Genomic DNA, 23,008 nt, shown 5'->3' on the forward strand with positions numbered 1-23,008 from the left:
CAATGTCAATAAATTGTTAATTTTAAATGACGAAATTGGACAAAGAAATCAAATTTTTTAAATGCTGCTTTTAAAAAACCCTCCTTAACCTGTTTGATATTATAGATGATTTTCTCGCACGGTGGTTGGCCGGTTCAACTTGTCATTTTAGACACATTGTTATGACATGTGTGAGGTTAAACATTAATTTTTAATCTTACATTAATGGCTACGCACAATCTTTTTTTTTCATTGAATACTAAATAAAAGCAGCTGACTTTTTATACAATCGTTTATATGAGATAATTTTTTAGTCAAAATTGTAACATAAACTATGATTACTGCAATCGCCGACCGATGCTACTTTTTTTTAATAATCAAAGATCAAATATATAAGATTATCGCTAATCAAATTCTTAAAATGCAAGAATTAATTACTTTTTTTGTCGCAATTCTTGTTGCAATAAACAATGGAAACCACATTAACTTTTCACTTCACTTTATAAACAGTTGACAAAACAGTTCACATGTAGGTTGTGTGCTGCCACTGTCTCTATTCTACTCTGAAGAGAGATAGATGCATCACAAGCCGAACGCTTAGGCCGATAGTGCCTCTGTATCGCTTGTTCCGCACTCTCGCTTGCACGCTCGGCTCAGGCGGAACGTGACAATGAGTCATGCGTATTTTAGTGCGTGCAGCCGGCGTCCATCGATTTATAAGACGTTATCACGTCAAAACCCTAAAATATCTTATACCATGGAAGATCGAAATACAAAGGTTCAATAAGTACAGTTCGAAATATCTTGCTGAAAAATGGATATCATGGTTGAGTCATGGGGAAAACTTTTTTGTCAACCAAACTAATCGCGAAAAAAGACTTGAATTGGCCAAAAAATACAGAAATAAAGATAGTGATTTCTGGAACAAAGTCATCATTTCTCCGATGAAAGTAAATTTAATATTTACGTTTTGGATGGGAGGTGTACATGATGGCGAAAAAAAAAAATCAGAACTGCATCTCCGTTATTTAATACCGACTGTCAAACACGGTGGTGGTTCAGTAATTGTGTGGGGGTGTACGAGTGCTGCAGAAGTCGGAAAGTTACATGTTATCAAACCATAAGATGTACATTGACATTTTAAAAAATCATTTAGCAGTGAGTGCCGAAAAACTTGGACTTGAAAGTAATTTTACATTTAAACAGGACAACGATCTGAAGCACATGGCTTATAATACCAAAAATTGAATATTATATGAAGTAGCCGACCAATTGCATACTCCTCCCCAATCACTCGACTTAAATCCTATTGAGCATTTGTGGAGTGTTTTAGAAAATTTAGGAGTGTTTTAGAAAATTTAATCAGGGAAAGACAAGCTTCGAATCGCGTGGAGTTCGAGGTTTTATAAAAAGAATGGGAAGAAATATCTCCTACCATCACAAAAAATCTTGTCAATTCGATCCCACGAAGACTGCAGGCAGCAATTGATGCAAAAGGATACCTAACAAAATATTAATTTCATTTTTATTAAGAACAAATTTCTGTGTACAAATACTTTTTGTGCTACCCAAAAATCACTATTTTGTTTGTTTTTTGTTTTGAAAAGTAAAATATTCTTATTCATTGGTTTTTTCATTCAAAGTTATCAAGAAAAGAAGAATTAATAACCTTTATTTTTGTATCATGTATTGTTTGATAGCATTACACTATTTTTTGTAAAAAAAGCTCAGTGCACGAATACTTTTTACACTTACTGTATATGTGCCAGATAGTGAACTTAATCTTTAAATAAAGCTGTGCACAGTTTTAGACAGCCAGCAATGAATCCCAAAACTTTATTGTATGTGACTACTCTGGACTGTCTACTGGAGCGTGGAAATATAATCAGTGACTTTTTCTTGACGCTTTCATAACATTCCATAGTACACGTACCAAGTCAAACTAATATTGGTGGTAGGTTACAACTCAACATCTCTGTCGCCATTAAAACACAGAGTGCGGCAATGAGAATGGAGTAGTGATGAGCTAATACAATGAAATTCTTTGTTTACAAAAAAGAATTTAAACTCTTAAGAATTATTACCACTAATGGTATTTAAACCACTAATATGCATAGCAAATGTAATGTACTAATTACTTGCCCCATGAAGTTGTTAACAAGACAAGTTCGTAAATAAATCTGCCAATTCGAACATATTTTCTCACAACAATACCAGGGTGCATGAAGGTATTAGGTCACATTAAATAATGTTTCATACCTTACATTTCAACAGCAAAAACAAGCAACTAAGCCAACAGTAAATGTTTTCCTAAATAGAGTGTAATCAATCAAATCTATGTTTACTTAACATTTGCAGTACTAAAAGCAGGATAAATATTTACAGTTTTTTTGCCTGGAAAAGCACGTATTTATTTAATTCAAGGTTAACTTGGAAAAAGAAGTTTAAATAGTATTACAACACTGTGGAAAGAAAACCACCATAACACATTCACTTGTCACTACTCATAGCAACACACCTCATGGTGATTGCAAAAACAATATTTATTGTAACAAAGATAGTTCTCATAAATGCCATCAAACTTCTTGTACACTAAAAATGAATGTGACAACACATTTTACATTTAATAATGTATACAATAAAAAAATCCTTTAGTGAGTACAAGAAAGTCAACTTACAGGAAGTCCTAAATATTATTTCAAAACTTCAAACAAAAAAACAATTTTTGACTATTTTGAACTTTCATGACCATATCTGTATTTCATTACTTTTCGGGACTTTTGTGAACCAATAATAAAAATAAAATTTCCAAAAATAATTTAAAATTATAACAACAAATTAAAAAAAGTGTCGAAATTCCTAATTTCCGGCACAATACAATTATAATTTTTATGTCTGTTATCTTCGGCAGGCAGAAGTTGAGTGGACTATTGATGCACTCAAAATGGTGGCAGCCCAGCGTTCCCATGTCTAATGGCCTTGTAAGTGACCATTGGTGTATACTGTATTCACAGTATAGCATGGACCCTTAATAAAAAAAACACAAAAAATAAAATGTCAGCTTCGATATCGCCTGGCTTTTCCTTAGGTGTGCTGGAGTCCTCTCACGAGTTACTTGTATATATTTATATCCAAACGTTTGTCTTGTTGATTTAACAGTGTTTGCTAAAAACATAAGATTATTGGGGTGTAAAAATACAAAATTTGCAACAATATAAGTTGATTTAATTTAGGGCTGCAATTTACTACCTTGTACATAATAACTGCTCCTCGGAAAAAAGTGGGCTGGGGAGGGGCGAATACACCAAAAAGGTTTTATTTACGCATCTCTAATAATTTGATGTTAATCTCAATTTTCTTACATCAGAAGTAATTTAAAAATACAAGTTTTGGTCATTTTGCTATTTTAATGAACAAATTTACACTTTTATGAGCAGTAAAGCAGGTACGTGTGTAATAGTTTTTGGCAATGCACACATTAAAGCAAAATGCCAGGTAGTTCTTAAATAGAAAGCAAATTTCTAAAGCTCTACAAGCTTCGTTCTTGATACAGGTGGGCGGATGCCTTAAATTATTAATTTGCCTACAAAACAAGGACGAATACATTGAGAACAAACGGATGCGGCACCATTTGTTAAAAATATGTCTTTTCACACTAAAAATTGTTGCATTTATGAAAATAAACTTAGAAATTAAATTAGGCAATTCAAAACGTATTGTTATGCCCAGATTATGGTCGCACTGAAATTACACACTACTTGCATGTGATTGGTTGAAGAGGTTCATCATACATGACTTGATGTAAGCTTTTGGACATACGCCATTGCTAAGCAATGGCGTATGTCCAAAAGCTTACATCAAGTCATGCACTCCCATTGCACAAATCTTTCAAAGATAATTTCATCATACATTTTGTAAAAAGATAGGAATTGGCCTGTATAATTCTTTAGTCTAATTAGCTTTGCTGTTCACTGAACAGCTAATTGAAATTTATTAACACAATCCCAATCCATAAACTAAATATATGTTAGAGAAAATAATTATTGAAATGTGCAACAAAATATTTCACTGACGCTACCCATTCCCTGCAGTTCCAATGTTCTCAGAGAGCCATCTAACGTCGTACAGGATGCCATTCGGTTGCCTGCGTCAGTACCCACAAACAATATTGATAGATGTTACCGAACCTCTGAAACATGTTTTAATTACCTCAAAATTGTATTTAGTACATAACTTGTAACCTTTCACGCTGCTAACCTAGGCAGCTACACTAAAATCTAACTATAATACTCTAACAATGTTGTTTCACAAAGCCAAATATTACAATTAAGGGGCCCGCCTCGTCAGGGGTGTATCTGTTAGTGAGACGGGATGATAAGCGCGACGGTCGCTGGTTCGTCTAGCCGGTGTCGCCTCTAGTGCAAGGCTCTTAACTGGTGCGCAGTCTTGTCGTCACAGGAAAACTGTGAAATTTCAGCGGTGATCGTAACATTATACTGCGGAGAAATGAAGATAAAGATGTAATGCAAGTCCCTTAAGTGCATTCAAGAATCTTTACTGGTTTTTTACGCCTAAAAATTACAAGTACCTTTAGGTCCTCAGCGAACTCTTAAATGCTTTTCGTAAGGAGACCCCACTCGGATATATTGAGAATTTTTGAAATCGCTTTGTTTTTCCTGAAGCTGTGCGCACCGTATGTGTGCCCGGGTAGGCGGTGCCCTTAATGAAGCAGGCGATACAAAAATGTGGCAGCCTAACTACGTACATGGTTCAAATAATTTTTTACATTTTTTTAAACATTTTTATATATGTACATAATTGCATGTCGGTATGCGTGTGTGATGTTGATAAACTCCAACATCATTTTACCAATTGCCATGAAAGTTGACATATCTAAGTTTTTCTCATAGAAGGTTTAGGTATATGCTATCCATCTTGCGTAACTCACCGCTAGATGGTACAGCAGTGCATCAACTTCTAAACAGTTCAATCTATTGCCATGAAAATTGTTATACATAAATATTTGAAAATGGTGAATATTTTCTTAATATCCATTTTGCTGTAAATTGTTACTAGCGGGTTCTCCGTTTAACCCATCACCATGAAAGAGTTTCAAATACCTACATGTACCAATTTTCATGGCAATTGGCTGAACTGTATAGAAGTTGATGCGCTGCAGCGCCATCTAGAGGCGAGTTATAGTAAAATGGATAGCATAAAAATCTCCTCAATGAAAAAAACACTCAGAGGTGCCAATCTTTACGGTGATCAAACGGTGTCTTGGGTTTATCTATGTCATACATACCAACATCCATTTATATATATATATATATGTATATACTATCTGCAGTACCTGGCATTACCTGGGCAGGGTGATATAATTTAGTGAGTTAGGCTAAATTAAGAGTGCTGTATGACAATGTGGTGGATTTAGAGAAATGACACACAATAGCTGTTTGTATGTCTATAACGTATGATTTTTTTTTACCCACAGGATATGTTGAGCGGTTTAGAAATTGATGCGCTGCAGCACCATCTAGCGACGAGTTACAAAAAAATGGATAGCATAACAACTTTGTCCATGAAAAAATAACTTCAATGTGACAACTTTCATGACGATCGGTCAAACAGTTTCTGAGCTGATCAATTCATCAACGTAATACATTCCAACATCCTTATATATACCTCTATATATACATATTAAGATGACCTGGACCGGGACACACACCATTAAGAGTGTGTGCACCCAGCTAGCAACCACATGAAAGATTTTAATTGCCATCATTCTTTGTGATAAAAAGCTTATTTGGGTTGTTACATATTTTATATATATATATATATATATATATATATATATATATATATATACACACACACACACATTACATATATATTAGTTAGAAAATAGAGAATCAAACTAGTAGTTTGTCCTGAACAGACACGCCGCAATGTTCCGTTTTTAGTGTTTTTGTAAATTTTAATACAACTAAGTAATATTTACAATGTAATCGACAACCTAACTAAATAATACAAAATGTAGAGAGCTGTGCCAATGTTTTAAAAGTTAATGCAATGAATTCATTCTTACAGAAGTGGTTGATATAATTCAGTTACTTTTGTTTGCTTTGTTTAGTTTACGTTGAGTCACATGGTGTCATGATTTATATGGACACTATTCTGTTTGATTCCAAGCCAGAAATGAAAGTAATACATTTGATTTTGATAGCTACATATGTATTTATTACCTAAATATATCGGAAACCTGAAGACCATTTTTCCTCTTACACAAACTTAAATATTCCATTGGCCATACTTGCCTACTTACCAAATTTTATGAAAATCCAATTAACAATCGAAAGTTATTGTCAAATACATAGTCACATACAAACACAGATTGCTCTAGCTGTGATAGAGACCTCACTTCAAATATAATACCTACATGGTTTATAGAATTGTTAAAATAAGCAAGCTCAAAGTTTTTTAACAATACAGTATCATTTTGATTTATGTATCAGTTTCTCCTGTGAGTGCACTATCTTATAAAGTATGCTAATGTTTATGTTGACTCCATTAACTTTCACAAATGATATTTTGGAAATATGTAAAACCCACAAATTAATAATGTCAAAATGTTGTCCTACAAGAAACATCCCATTTCACTTAATTGTTTTAATTAAAGTAGAAAACCAAAAATATTTTTCACTTTTAATATAAACCATGATAAAGTTCAACTGGGGCAATATACGTCTTAATGACTGTGTATTTTCAAAAAGCAAATTTTCTGTTAAATTGTTAAAAAATAAGAGTGCTCAAGAGACTGTGCAAATATTCATATGATGTTACGTAAAATTTTGAATTTACTGAAATGTTTTTACATACACAAAGTTCCCGGAAATTTTTCAAAATTTTGAATTTTATTAAAAGGGTTTTAAAAATCTAGTTTTAACAACGTATTTCCCATTACTTTTCTTCACTGTCTTATAAAATAAAATCTGCAATAATTCACTCCAAATTAGGTTTAGGGAACAATGTTAAAAAAAAGTACTGTGTTATAATATATAACTACAACCACAATGAAACAAAATTTTTTTCCATAAAATTTGCAAAAATAAAAAGTAAGCAAACACCATACTTTTGCACTGGGTTTTATAAAACCCCTTACAGATTATGTTTAATCAAAATAAACTAATTAATTATATTTTGGAAACAAAATCATTTTAATTTATATTGATTTACTGTATATATCTAACATACTACTACTGTTATCAACTTATACAATGATGTTTCATACCCAGTAAGCAGAAATTTTTTGTGGGGGAAGGGGGGAAAATTCAACTTTTATTCAAAAAACTTAGTATCGACATTAACACTCTTGACATACCAATTTTTTCATAACTTTGGGAGGGGGAGGATATCCCCCCTATCTAACCCTTCCATCCACCACTGTACCCAAGGGCATATAAAAGAGGTAATGGGGATCCAAAAAACTACCAAAAAGGAAAGAATTTGGAACTAAACAGCAGGCAAAATAATTACCCCCTTCTTCCCTGAAATGATTTTCTATATAAGCTACTACATACAGCAGTAAACAAAAATAGGGAAGCCAATCCTGATGTTGCATTAACAAATAAGTACTGAAAAATATAATTCTGCAGGTGTGAGAGTGTATTAGCAGCACTAATACAATGAAAAAACATGATCGCTAAGATTGAATGTTTTGATAGCTACAGTTCAAACCATGGATTCCAATTAAACAATAACTTGTAGACCTATAAAATAAAATAAAATATGAAGAGAAATTTTTAGCCCTAAATTGTATTATGGTGTCCATGGTGCAAAGGATACAATGTGGAAGGATCAAACTGAAGTACTGTAACATTCTAAACAACAAAAAACTGCCACTACTTTATGTAGTACCTATTGGATGTAATTTATTAGGAAATAATTTTTAACGTTTTGATCACTGGTAGAATACACATTTTATAAGTTTTATACAAAACAGCACACTGTGATTTTTAATTCAAACTTATTTTATTATATCTTGGTCTCAAAATGGCACATGTGCCAAATATGTCAGAGTTTAACATTTACATATATTTTGGTACTTTATTTTAAGTAATCTCAAATATAAAGTTTGTTTGATTAATCCAAATTGGAATATAAGTAAGCAAAAGCTCAATATTAGGTAATTCATATTCTTTTGAGGTCAAGCATTAAAATCAACCTCACATAACGAATAAATTTTAATTTTTTCTTCATTGCATCCATTAGATCTTTTTGTGGGTATAAGTAAGTGTGCACAAAAGTATTGGACCAGTCATGTTATGAAATTATACAATAATAGCACATTTTTCCATTGCTGAAAACCCAGCTAAATCTGCAGCATAAAATTCAATTCAACATCTTGTTGAAATAAAGACTGCCTTTAATATTTAAACTAGCATACTTCCTTTTGAGTCCACCAAGAGGCCATAACACCATAAAAAATTATATAAAAAGTTTAATGTTCAAGACCCAGTAGAATTTATTTAAAAATGCTTTACTAAAGGTAGAACAAAATTATTTAAATAATTGTTTCAACCCATTAAATGTTGCTGACGAAAAGTCATGTTTCAGGCTGCACATGAGCAGTTACTTAAATAATGTTTATTTATTCATCATTTATTTTCAGTTGCAGATTAAGTACATTAACTACTTGGAAATAATTATTCATATAATTGAAAATAATAAAATGGTGGTCATTAATGATTATTGTGTTCTTTAAAGGTACAAAATTTTTAATATATTTCTATGTAATAACTATTTCATGTATGTATTGATTGATTATTAAACTTGCAATTGAGCTTCCACAAGTGTTATTGAAAGTTATGTTACAGAACTGTCAAGAGGTGTAGACCATCGTAGATATTGTCATGGATATTTGAAAATTGTTTTTGTCTTTTTATGGTTGTGAGAAGCGTAATTGTAGGCAGAGCAGGTATTGTGTGAACTTGTGTGATATTGAACCTTTACATTAATATTTCATTTTTTGTGCAGAGCATATTATTTTATCAATGCCAATGTCTGCTCAAGCACTGCTTAATAAGTTGATAATGAAGAGAAAATTTGTTATGGTATTTTATATAAATCCATTGTTAATTTTTTGAGAAAGCTATATTTTTTAGCATGCATTTTCAAGGAGGTTAGGTAATTGAACTTCCACGTGATCGTAACTTAACTAAAAGGTTGATATTGTCAGATCAGTAACAGAAATATGTAAAATCTTGGTTGGAGTATTAATTTCTCATAAAATTATCAATATTGTTTTCAGGAGGCTAAGTTTTCAACGTCTAAGGTATTGAAACTAGTGATGGGTAGGGTAGGTTATGTTAGGACAGGTCAGGGACATTAAAAAGTACTCTAAAATTGTGATAGTGTAAAATTCTTGCAAAAATGTTTGTTTTATTCTGGATGGACTTGAGAAAAGTTAATAGTTAAAAAGGCCCTTTAAGTAGTAGAGGATAATTGAATGGATTATTCAATTAATAACACGTTAAATACAGATGAGAAATTGAGAGGGAAAAAAAGTTACTTTAAATTAACAATTTTCACTTCTATAGTTTCTTTTTATTGCTTTTTACCCAACATTTTTTTATTTATTTATTAAAATGTTCCAAAGAGCATCACACTATTTTGGAACCAAACATGTGGCAACATTATAAATAATAATTTTCTTAAGAAAACAGATGAACTTTTAGATTGTATCAGAATGAGATCTAACATAAATACTATTAATTGCATAGTTAACCTCATTGCCCACCCATTACCAAGTAATTCAGAGAAAAATTTCATGAACACTGCAGAAAAATCAAGCAAGTACTCAAAAATACCAGTTTCAGCATTTTCCCTCCAATGTTCAAGAATTTCCCAACTTTGATACAAAAACTATGTTAGGCCTACTGCCTTGATTTAAACTCAATGGTGTAAATTTACAATGAAAAAGAGAAGGCGCCTGTAGGCCGTTGCAAGGTACTTTACTTTCTGTACTTATATAATTATGTTATGAGAGTTTCTAGTCTGCTATATTTAATTAAAACTAAAAACACATATTCTGAAATAAAATACTCTGCATTCAAAACTATTTTCTACAGATATGTAAATAGTCTATGGTAGTACTAATTCACAGTAACCGTGGCTTGAACATACAAATACATTTTAAATAGTTGCCATGTCTTATTCAGCAGCCTTTTACATGGTTATAAAACTAGTTTAGGATTCTGTAACCCATAATTTAAATAGATTGCATGTGTATCATAAAAAAAATCAACTATAACAGTTATCATGTGACATGTGTAATCAATTTGAGTTTTTTTTCCAGTGCGCATGGATACTGCTGCTAGTGTATATCAGCACAAAAAAAGCTTTGTGAATGTGGAATATGTCAGTAATACAATTTTAAATGTTTTATTTTAAAACAAAATGGGGGAGATGCAAGTTATTACAAAATAAGTGACATTTTAATAGACATGGATATAACAAATTTGTTAAGGTTTCAAAAAAATTTAAGATTGTGAGACTGCATTGGTGACAAGTGAATGAGCAAACATAAAAAAAAATTGTGATACAATTATAAATGAAAGATAACGGTTAATTAAATAATATTTTTTATAAAAAACTATAACAATTAAGAGGGGAGGAGTCATTTAATACCTATAGATGAATGCAATTATATATATGCCGCAAAAAAAAAAATCAAAAATTCTCACAGAAAATTAACACTATATTAATTAGAGAACTGGCTGCTCTGTATTTATAAAATTCTTGGCAGCTCTAAAAATAAACATTTCACTACAATTCTGCACCCGCTTAATTTGATAACAGTTAATCTGATTGCAACTACTATAATTCAAAACTGTGCTAAACATTTTCTTAAGAAAACCTCATTTTAAAACAAATAACTTATTAACGGCATTATTTTACAGACTATTACGGGAAGCTTTGCCATAAGTATAACGAATTAACCTGTATTATTCAATATGCTATCTCCCAATGTAAAATTCCCACTACTTATCGTATTAATCTCTCATCTCAAAATATTATCATAATAAACACCATACTTAATGATTATGCGTTTGTTCTACACCTGTTCTAAGAATGTAAAATATTCATAGTACAGAGCAACGTAAAATAACGCAATACAAACCAGCGTTAGCCAATATGTCTAACCTAGGTACAATAATTTAAAAGAAAATTAGATTAGTCATTTCCTTATGTTTAAAATCCCGTTAGCCAACAATGTACGTGTTTTTACAAGTCACACGAGTTTTTAATGTAGGAAGGTTATCATTAATTTTTTTTCTATCTTCATTATGTCGGAAAATGTATTCTCTGTGTCCGTTTTTGCATTAATTTAAGCACGGACATTGAAATTTGCTTACATACAAACAAACGGATGTATTTATAGGTTTCCAATCACGACCTACCGCTGCAAGCAGCAGCCATGTTGGAATACGAGGAAGGAAAGGGAGGCAACTTGATAGGACACATGGATATTGCAAACCCGTATTACACATATTTTACTAACTGTACATGTATTAAACACATGTTATTGTGATCCTAACCTATTTTTTAAAGATATTTCACTTACCATTTAGCTTGTCAATAGCATTATCGGCTGCAGACTGGTCCGTGCATTCAACAAATGCATATCCACCACGCTTTACTAGTATCGTGGTGCATGATAAACCTTGCTCTTGGAAAAGCTGCCTTAAAGCTCCTTCATTCGTATCCGCCGCCAAATTTCCAACGTACAGCTTGCTCATTGTTAATTGTAATCCTAATAATATAACTTTTAAACACTATAACGTGAAATAATCACAGAAATTAGCACCTTCAACAAAACAGTCCTACAACTGAGACCAAAGAATTAGTAGAACGTATTCAAAGCCTGTTAACCCTCTACACACCACCACTCTTCCACTATGGCGGAAGCCGGGAAGCTTGAAAAAGTCCTCCTGCTCTGTGATTGGCTAATCTGTTTCCCACGTGGTTTCGGCAGTTCCCGCCTCTCAATTTCATTGGCCAGCAACATTATTGGCCTTCATAAGTGGAGGGGAAACAATAATTGCATTTGCAAGGAGAATTTCAATAGAATGCTAGAAGTAGAAGCCGATTGCAGTGGAGAGTAAATAACTGGTTTGATAAATGAAGGGAACAACTTTCCTAGTTTGAAATTCGGGATTGTTATTGACGAAAACATTTCCATTTTAATCTTTAGATAGTATTAGTTATGAAAATATTGCGTTAAACACTGATTAATTTTTAATATGTTCTGATTTCTCTTTTAAACATATAAAATTAATATTTTTAACGAAATGCAATTTCATAGTCATAGTTCACATGATTTTTCGAAACTGAATTTATAATGTTTTAGTGGCTTTTAAGATTCCGTTACATATTTAGTATCACATAAAACCATTATTAGTTAACACAAAATACCGTAAAAACTTATTAATTATTCACGAAATAATCTCTTTAAATGCGATTGAGTTACCGTAGGCCTATTATTGATCATACGCATAAGTAAAAATACTGTTTTTTTTTAATTCCCAATTTTGCATATGTAATTATTTTTTTGTAATTTAAACATAACCATCGCGAATTAATTTTTCTGTTAATGGATTACGGTGCACGAAAGTGAAACAAAGCTATTTAGCTATTTTGTATGAGTTAAGGAAAACAGCTGTTTCAGTCAGAGCTCCTTGGCAGCTCGTTCTATTCTCACTAAAGAGTTCGCTTACACACTACATTTAAACTTAAATATTGCTTGGTTATCAAAATGGCAAGGATTTTATGTTTGATATAATAACCACCCAGGTTTTATTTAATCGTATCTGATTGTCGTTATAAAAACGTTTTACGAATGTTTTTTTTTTTCATATAGGTATAAATAAGTACCTACCTACTTTAGCTATTTTGTTTTAAAACCGTGAGTGACCTTGAAATATTTTGACAGGTAAATCAAAAACAAGTTCTAATCTTCTGATATTGTTGCTTTAGAAGATACTCTCTTTAACAATAGGTACTTTTTTTTCCCCTCCATGTTCTATGAACATTTTCTAATTAATCACTATCTATATAGTTCTTGCTAGCACAAATTTTCCAAAAAGAGACATCTAGTCATCAATACGTACCTACTTTCAACTTTTCCAGAAGTGAATTAATTAATACAGACACAGTAATATCACAACTCAGAACTGAGTTTACACCTCCTTTCACCCTTGACATTTTCCTCCCTGATCATTTTCCTATAAAAAAATCTAACGTCTCTTATACTTAACGTTTTATTTATAGTATCTCTTTTACCACGCTGTTGTTAGCTTCACCTGTATGTATTATGAATTAACTATGTAATAAAAACTTTCCATTCAATATTTACCCACTTTTCGACGCCCGAATGTGTTGAAATTTTGCATACATATAAAGAACCTCTAACAATACAATATTCTGATAAATGTAATACATTAGTGTTAAGGGGGAGTGGGAGGGGGGGTCAGAGGGTAAAAAAACCACTAATTTAGAGCTATGGGTAGTAACAAGGCTTTTTGTGTATCCATGAGGTCAGGGCATGGTGGGAATTTTCTCCGGGGTCGACTTTTACCTTGGGGGGGAGGGGAGTTTAGAGAACCAAAATTTCGAAAATTTTAAAACTCAATGCTTCTTAGATATGAAGTGTTTCCGATTCAAAAAGTCGGGTTATGGTGTTAAATGTGCCCTGTTAAAAAGATGGGGGGGGGGGGGGGGGGGGGTTCTGGCATAATACCCCTAAATTTAGAACATTTTAAAGGTACCTATATTCTTTTTGATTTAGAGTGTTTCCGAGGTCGGGTTATAGTGGGAAATGTACTCGGGGTACGTTAATGGCAATATGGGTACTATATCTGAAATTATCTGGCCACTCTTCCGACGTGATCAATTGTATAAAACGGACATTCAATCAGTCCTCGTAGTTTTCGGAACAGATTGTGTACATATAATTAAACCAATAGCTATTCAGTTTCCAGCGAAATACAGCTATGGTACTGCTGAAAGGCGAATGTTGCCATTAATACTGAGTTGGGCATCTACTGTGCATAAAATGCAGGTCTGCACTGTAGATTATGCATTTGTTTATTTGAGATCGCGTCTCTTTGCTGCCGGACTTGATTGCTATAAGATAACAAGAAAGTTTCCATGTAATATTGACACATTAGCTGAAATGACTAGATTACGTGAACATTAATGACTAATTTTAAGTTCATTGTAACAAATAAATACTTTAATCACTCATATTTAGTGTTTTTAATTTGTTTCAATTACTCATAAACAAATTTTTGATTTTACTTTGAGACTAAAAAGAACAAAAAAAAATTATATTTTAAAAATCTAAAAAAGAAAAAACTTTTTTCATCGCTGAATGAACTAAAAATTAAAAAATTAAATTTAAATTTAAGTTCTTTTGTCCAGGCTAAATAATGCACCACAACTCTGTATAACTAAAAGCATTGGGTGCTCTCTTCTTTCATTTTCGTAATGACTATAACCTAAAACTAGTGATAGAAAATTTAAGACAAATGATATCAGGCACCCCCTGGACGTAGAACCCCGGGGGGGGGGGGGGGCAGGGCAGGGGGGCCCATTTAAGAAGCCCCTCACTAAGGGGGGCCTGCCTGCACTTGCAAAAGCGTGACTGTGAATCGTGATTGATGTCAAAACTATATCATATGGAAAACCTTCTGTATATTTTAAAGTTTTCTTCTTATTGTATGCATGTAGACCAAAATATGGGCAGTATACAATATACAAGAACCGTATATAGAGTTGGCGTGTCAGTTAACCCCACGTGTAAAATTCTCGCCCCCCCCCCCCCCCCCCCCATCCTCCTTCCTTTTTCCTGTAAATTTCCGCGGGCCCATCTTACGAATCCTACAGATTTGCGCCCCTGAACCACCCCATTACTAATTTTAAGTTCATTATTGTTATTAAGTTCATGTATTCATTTTCGTAATGACTATATACCAAAATGTTTTAAATGAGTATATCCTCAAATTTTCGTACTGACCATATCCTAAAATTAGTGATAGAAAATCTATTTCAAACCATATTGTTATTACTGATAGAAAATTAAGATGTTATCATGATATCAAACAACCCATGTTTTTAGTTATACAGAGTTGTGGTGCATTATTTGGCTGTTAAATATAATTTTTTAAATTTTTTTTGTTCATTCGACAATAAATGCGTTTTTATTAAGTTTTTTTTAACTATAAGTTTATTATATTAAATAACTTAGTTATTGTGAAACTACGTTGTTGTCTCCTTTATAGTTTTTTTTATCACTCTTTAGTCTGTAACTTTGGCATTTGTGTTTTCAGACTGCCGCTCTAAATTACCTTTGTGCGTATATATTTGAAGGTACGTTATTAACAAACTAGTGAATCACATGCACCTAATTTTTTTTGTTGCCAAATGGGATGGAAAACGCAAAGGCCTCAACAATTGCAATAAGACTTGTTTAATTAGCTTACTGGCAATTTCAACACAATTTTTAATTAATTGCAAAGCAATGTGCACTTAAATAGGATCTAGTGAATTCAAATTTTTCCCGCCGAATTTCGATTGCATTTCATTTGCTCGCATCCTTAACGGGGCATGAAATAAATAACCTGCAACTTTTGTGCACCGTGTAGTCTTTTGTGACTTCCGTCTGCTTCTCTGACGTCACTCAGTCACACGTTCGTCGAATAGAAAGAGACGGGGCCAGACGTCACAGACAGATCTTGACTTCCTTTTCTCGCCCCTTGTTTCAGAAGTCCACTTTCCACCGCAGGCGCGTTTAACCCACGCGGTTTCTTTGTTCTTCATCGTTCTCTCTCTTCTCCTCCTTCGTTTCCGTCGGGTTCCCTTCTGGGTCCCCTCTGGTTCTGTCGTCTCTCACCACTCGATATCTACATAAAAGATTCTGGAAAACATTCGATAGCGCAAAAAAAAAAGCCTCGAGCAAGGGATGAAAAAAAAAACAAAAGGAAGGGAAAAGAAAGAACAAAAAAGTTCAGTTGAGGGCAGCACACATTGCTCCCGAGTAGTGTCTCCAAGCTCGGTTGAAGCTAGGCAGGCAGCAAGCAGTTGCGTGGACCGTGCGTGTTTACGTGACAAGACTGACGCATGCAATAAAACAGCGTTTTGGGTTATTATATATCGATTATTAATCAGTTTAATAGGTTTTACGATTAACCTATAGCTATAACGCATGTCAAATCGTTGGTAAAATATGGCTGAAAACTGAGCCCTTCTTAATAATAATAATATTTTTTTTTTGTGTTCTTATGAATAATATACAATTATATTTAATTTATTAATTCATTTAACTTTGGCATAGCATGCGGTCTGCATTGTCGGTTGCGTGTTCGTATTTGTTGTGAAGAAGTGGTGTCAAATTATTTTTACATGTGCCTGAAAAAAATGGGGGGGGGGGGGGGGGGGGGGGGGGAATTTGACAGCGTGTGTTGTGCGGCTTGTGCGAAGTGAAGTGTGGTATGTGTCATTTAATAGCGTGTGTATTTTTTTTTAACCGTGCAAAGCAATCCAAGCTTGAAGGCTATTTTCTATTTTGAATATCTACGTCCACTGACAAGGGCATAGCGTAAGTAAAGTAAAACTTGCGTTTAGTCATTTGGCAAAATAAAATAAAAAAGTGCGTGATATCGAAAGATAATTTCATCATCGCAGGATAGCTGCTATACATTCAAACGTGATTGATCTTCGCGTAAAGAAACAAGTTTGGTTTCATAAACCTTTTTGACTGAGAACTACATAAGCATTTGTATTGGCATGCTCTTTAAAAAGTAAAAAAAAAAGTGCTAATAATAATTTTTTCTTGGAAAAAATTGTGTTAAAATATTTTGGAAGTAATATAATTACCAAGTTGTTTTGTACACACGTGACCCTTGCATATACCTTAAGTTAATGTCATTTTACTTCGTAACGCATTGTTGAACGAATGACAAATGTCTTTCATGCTAGTATATTTTAAATTCTATAAGTGAGGTCTGTAAAACATATTGGTCTGTATAATTTTATTTGTCATTATTCAGCAGTTTAGTTATGATATTGGAATATTTAGTTATTTTCTCCAGCACGTTAATTGTTGTAAATGTTCCCACGGAGGTTTTTAGTGTTAATGAGAACTACACTATTGCGTTAATTGTATTACTAAACAGTACAATAATACACTTGACAAATACTTAAATACCAACCATTGATAGTGTGTGCAAATATTTAAAGTGATAGTTATATTAATGCATATCATTGCGTTGTATTATGCAGATTAAAATTTTGAACAAGTTCTTAACAAACACGTGTGAACACTGTACTATATTATTGCTTCGCTCAATGCACTCTTCTACTGTTCATGAAGCACTCACCTAAGCTTATGGAGAGCTAAAAGAACATACGAATTTCAGCCTAAGTCCCATGTCGCTACATCATTGACTGACATAGTAACTGATATCAGCAAAAAAAAACTGAAAAACATCTATAGCAGATTTATAGTTAACTTGGCTCAAAGACTAATGATATGGTATAGACTTACAATTTTACAACGGCACTATCAAAATCAATTGATGTAAAAAAAATTACACGAACGTTTGTTTTTAAATAGTACTTCAAATACACACGCTAAAAATTAAAACGTTAAAATTAACACGTTAAAATTAGTTCATGTAAAATGCAGTGTTAATGGAATATCGAACACTCACAGCATTGAAAATCAACCAATCAAATGTTTTAAACAATGTGTCAGCGACGTTCGTCACTGCACCATTTTTTAAAAACATATCTATGACCAGATAAGTGGTTCGGTGTTGGGTCGCAAATTGATTACTGCGCAGCCATGATTATCTACTACCAGACGTAACGTATTTGACCACGTGTGAAGGCACAATGTACGTCAGCGTGCGATTCGTCTTCGTCGCCCACCGCCAGGATCGTCTTTTGACAATCAGATTTGCTCGTGCGTAATTTTTGTGCAGGTAAAATATAGGATGTCTTTTTTAAAGCCTCAAAGAAAAAAAAATCGCATGGCGTTGAGTCAAGTGAACGTGGAGGCTAGCGAAAGAAAAAAAAAGCTCTGTCGTCTCGACCATTAGGACCAATCCAACGGTCAGGGACTTCGACGTTCAATCACTCTCGTACAAACTCCATCCCGATGCCAAAAAAAGTTTACAGGTTCACCCTCTATAATTGGGGAAAAAGCCATTCTCTCCCGCTGCAAGCGAGAAAACAACAAAGCAGTATTCGTGCATGCGTTTATCTAAAACTGCTTGAGTTAATCTTTAATTGTGACCTTGAACCAAGACTCTACAAAGCTTACAGTTGATGTTATCCAATTTTATAGCTGGGGCATTCTTTTATGGACATACTGTATTTTAAACTTGCTGATCGTATTGTGGACAACCGCCCTCAGGTGTGTCTGGGTAACGAACACAAGATATCCGGCTCGGTACGGCCGACACCATGATTCTTGCCCTCTCAAAGTATTTCATTATACTTTGCCAACAATGTATTGGCTTTGCTAGCTATGCAAATGCTGATCATATAAATTTTCGAAACGTAAGGTGTTTAAGAAGTTGCTTTTGTTTATTTTGCAGGCAGGAGTGTTACTAGAAATTAATTTTGCGGAAAGGAGAGGGAGTGGGAATGTCCTGATTTATTATCTTCATATGAAATAATTATTCAACTGTGTTTATGTATTTAAAAAGGTAGTTTTAATCATCGTGCACTAATTTTGAGAATAATTAATACTTTTTAATGTTAAAGATTTATCGATTATTAATGAGATTGCTAAATTATATCCTAATTTCTAGCGAAGGGATTTTTTTTAGACTACGTAAACGTATTACTCTTCCTTCTCTCTCTCCCCCCTCTCTCCCTCTCTCTCCCTCTCTCTCCCTCTCTCTCCCTCTCTCCTCTTCTTCCCCCTTCCCCAACACATTTCCCCAAATTTATTTTCCAACTTCCCAACTTCCCTCTTTCTCACATGGACTTTTCCAAACAACGCTCCTGTCCACCACCTGGCTTGGTGCAAATTCGTTACATGACATTTTACTACCGCAGGAATCTTTCGATGCAATCTTCATTCTTTAGTTTTGTAGTAGTCTGTACTCAGATGAGCCGTCAGGAATGCCAGCCACGCAATGAGACGTGCCTTTCCTAAGACCCGCGGACGGTCAGCTACAGAATGTTACACAAGTTCCAGTACGCCGCGCTGTTCAAGATTAATAATAATTATTCTATAAATACATTTAAACAATTTTCGTTTGTTACATGACATATAAAGACTGTCTTGGCTTAAGAGGTTGATACGCATCGAAGTTTTAGATGCACCGACGATTTCTCTGTGAATTGCAGCAGGCATTTTCAGGGTTTAAGCAATGAATGTGAAAGCCTGCTATCTTAAATTATTCATATTTTACAACACAGCATGCTGCGTCGGTTTGGGCATCGCACATCTTCTGTAATACTTTAAGTTTTTCGTAAAGAAATTTCACTTAAAAAGTTTTACAAGAGAACAGATTTCATAAGTGCAGGCCTACATAATAATTAAAATGTTATTCGTCAGCCTTTAGATATTAATATAATTTGTATATAAAAACTTAAGATTACATTTATATTACTAAATTATTATTTTTTGTTTGTACATTTCGGACGTGTCAATTTAGCTGGCCGCACAGTATGTACAAAAAGTGGCAGTTCTCGATAGTGTGGTCAGGGTGTGGCTACATTTTCATGATTACATGCTAACTGCGTGAGCATTTATTTATTTTCAGCTAATTGTTCGCCATATTGGTTACACGCCCAAAACATTGGCTGAAGTGGTGTGTGCATTGTGTAAACAGTTTTAAATTACCTTTTTTTACTTATTAAAGTGGCTGAGTTTAATTTCTAATTTATAATTCATACTTAATAACCATCAACAAATTTTTTTTCAAGCACTATTTCCGCAATGTTTTGGGCAGAACAATACGGCGATGTAGTGGCTAAAACTGACTTCAGTTGCGTCACAGCATGCCGTCTCCTGACAGTTCCTAACTCCATGGGTAAGAGATGAGATAGGAGCAAGACGGGACTTCGTGGAACGAAGAAGATGAACAATGCAAGAAGTGCAGCAATAGATGGGTCTTTGTGTAATGGGCTTGGAGCGTTGGAGCAGTCAGGAGTTTTTTTTTGTAGTCCAGGATATAGAACGTGTATATATATATATATGTATATATGTATATATATGTATATATATATGTATATATAGGTGTACCTATATATAGGTGTATATATAATATCCTCTACATGCATAACTATTAACATAAATAAAAAACAAGTTTAGCAAAACATTTGTGTATCTTATTAAAAAACAATACAAAGTATATTTCATTAAAAAAAAAAGTGCATAATAGGTAAGGGTGTAAAATAAGTCTTGGTCGCATTACCTAACAATAGTCGCAGAACATAATAAGACCGTTTTATTTTTGATTTTGTTTTTTTAAAAAAGTTAATTCAACCACAGTTAATATGTTTCTATATTCTTTTAGGTTGAGGAATTCTTCCCGATAGTAGGAAGGTTTTCTTATAGAACTTGTTCTTTGCGTGTATAGTGATTTTAGAGGAGCGGCTGAAGCCGGTATGCCACTGTGGAAGGTTCCTTGTAAGCTTCCGTGGTTGCGAAGTGTTGCCAAATAACTTTAAAAAAAATTAAAAAAAGCGCTTGGGAAAGTTATTGTTAATATCCGTGTTTTACGTCAATAAAAGTAAAAAGTACCACAATGATTGCACTACATCTTTGGATCGCTCTCATGCGCCATTATATTTCGTTTTCTTATTGTCATCACCGTTACATGAGGACTTTTCGCTCTAAAATTTATCGTTGTATCGCTCTTGTATTTCATGTTCCATCACCAGATACTTACTGCACATTATCGAACAGCAGTAAAATGTCATGAATCGATTTTGATACTTGCGTGACGTTTTTTTAACAGCTAGAAAATAATGTTTGATAAAAATCTGGTGAGAAAATGTATAACCCCACGACAAATGAAAGATAACTCTTAATTAATTAATAGCAATGACAAGATGACGAAGTAACCAGTTCGGCGCGTGGTACCGAGCGCCCTGAGAAGTCAAGTCGGCGGTGGCAGGTGAGGTCAAGAAGCGTCCAGTCCGAGGACACCTTTGAAGCTAGTGGATGTTTCGGGTGGTGAGGGGTTATTTCCCATAACCTCCATCCCCTATAACTCTCCCCCCCCCCCCCCAAAAAAAAAAAAATAAAAATAACAGGATATAGGGCTACGTTTTTAAAATGAGTCCGTACTCTCCAGGGATGTGTAACATCTAATCTCGGTAACGAGAAAATGTATGTGTTCTCATGTAGCAAATATACTTGTAAAAGAAAAATTATTGGGTAAGAAATTTAACATAGAATTCTTTAAAATAATGCATAGAGTGATAAATGTGTAAGCAATTTGCATTTTCAATTACATTTCTTGACTCGGATCACACGTAGTTTCCGCACCCACCTCTAGAATTCGTTGCCGGAGTAGCTACGTCGACTATTGAATCATTCGAGTTGCAGAACGAAATTTTAAACTATAGGTATAAATAACAGCTTTGAAGAAAGCGTAAAACAATTGAGAAAAAAAAATGCTAAATACCTGCTCTGGACACGATTTTCATCAAGGAATGTTATTAAAATACTGTCCTTGTTAAAACTAATTAAACAGTTAATACTATAAAGTTTCACTTTGGCTTTGTGAAATTTAGTTCGCGTCATCCGCCACAAAGAGCAGCACCGTGGTTACATAATATGTAATATTTTTTATATTTTCATTCCATGCCGTCGCATTCACGAAATTACTCCTGCCAAATGCTGTATACCGAGAGATAAGAAGTTACACATCAAAAAACACTTTTTAAAACGTAAAAAATACGTTAAAATAGCCCAAGGGGCTATTACTTTTCAAGATTTCTGACTCCCAATTTAACCGTTAGGTCTCCATACCTACCTCCCAAAACCCTCCGGTCATCCGCCGCCCTCCCCCCTCCAGGTAATTCCACTCGTCAATCCCCCCTCTCAGAATTCGAAGCTGTGTTCCGCCCCTGGCAAGTCATCCCGTCCGTTCTTGGCGGTACACTTGCACGCCCTGCTTTTTCCGAGGTTTCTGGCCACGTAGAGTTTCGATGAAGTTCGCCCATCGTAAAAGTTTTCTTAAAAAATGGAATAAAATAAAAAACTCTGCAAACGCAATAACGTTTGGCAAAACAATAATAACAAAGGGACTTTATAAAAATATTGACTCTTTAGCAATCAGTGCAAGTACCATAGTTGACCTTATTTCGCCAAGTGAACGGTTGACAGGTTTACCTAAAGACAGTCCCCGATTTATAAACGAGCCAACCGGGCATCCGCCCAGAGCGCAAGTGTTGAAGAGAGAGAATTTGAGATGCAAAAAAAAAAAGATAAAAACGTTTTGAAGGACGGGAAAGAATTAGTTTTCTAACGTACGATAATGATTTGATTTCCAAAAATACCTGTAAAATCCTGTAATTAATAGCACAACGGAAAGACAGAAGGAAAAAAGACAAACAACATCTCTCTTTGAAAAAAAAATTATAATAAATAAGCTTGAATTTGTAAAATGTTATTATCTTTGGGTAAACTGAAAAGGAAGGGGGGCAGCTAGACATTGTCTGTCCAGAGCGCTAGCTACCTGAAATCGGGGCCTGCGTAAAGGCCTGTTGAATGTCTAAATCACAGGCGACGCAGCTGAGACGTCACTGAGGCCCAGCCTGACGACAGACGTTGGAGCAGAGGGGCTGACCTTCTTAGAGAAGTCACACGCATGCTGGCCTTCGCTTCGGTGCGAAGATTTCTGAGTTCCAGCTCTAGATAGGGCATGAGTAGATTTTTTATCAGTAGTATAATTATGCCGATCCGAGGCCAGGATTCAGGCTGAGGAGCCGAGGA

The 23,008-nt window shown here is 34.0% G+C and overlaps 1 protein-coding gene across 2 annotated transcripts in view; it reads right to left on the minus strand.

Moving 5' to 3' along the window:
- Window positions 1-11,954, minus strand: part of LOC134531751 (insulin-like growth factor 2 mRNA-binding protein 2) — a 226,233-nt gene extending 214,279 nt beyond the window's left edge. The window contains exon 1 of one of the 2 annotated variants that reach the window (XM_063367625.1): window positions 11,606-11,954. In XM_063367625.1, coding sequence (XP_063223695.1) covers window positions 11,606-11,780 — 175 coding nt within the window. In that variant the 5' untranslated portion in view covers window positions 11,781-11,954. The remainder of the gene's footprint in view (window positions 1-11,605) is intronic. The other variant, XM_063367626.1, reaches the window with a different exon arrangement.
- Between the last annotated feature and the right edge of the window lie 11,054 nt (window positions 11,955-23,008).

Source organism: Bacillus rossius, chromosome 5 (genome assembly GCF_032445375.1).
Source record: "Bacillus rossius redtenbacheri isolate Brsri chromosome 5, Brsri_v3, whole genome shotgun sequence".
Classification (NCBI taxonomy): domain Eukaryota; kingdom Metazoa; phylum Arthropoda; class Insecta; order Phasmatodea; family Bacillidae; genus Bacillus; species Bacillus rossius.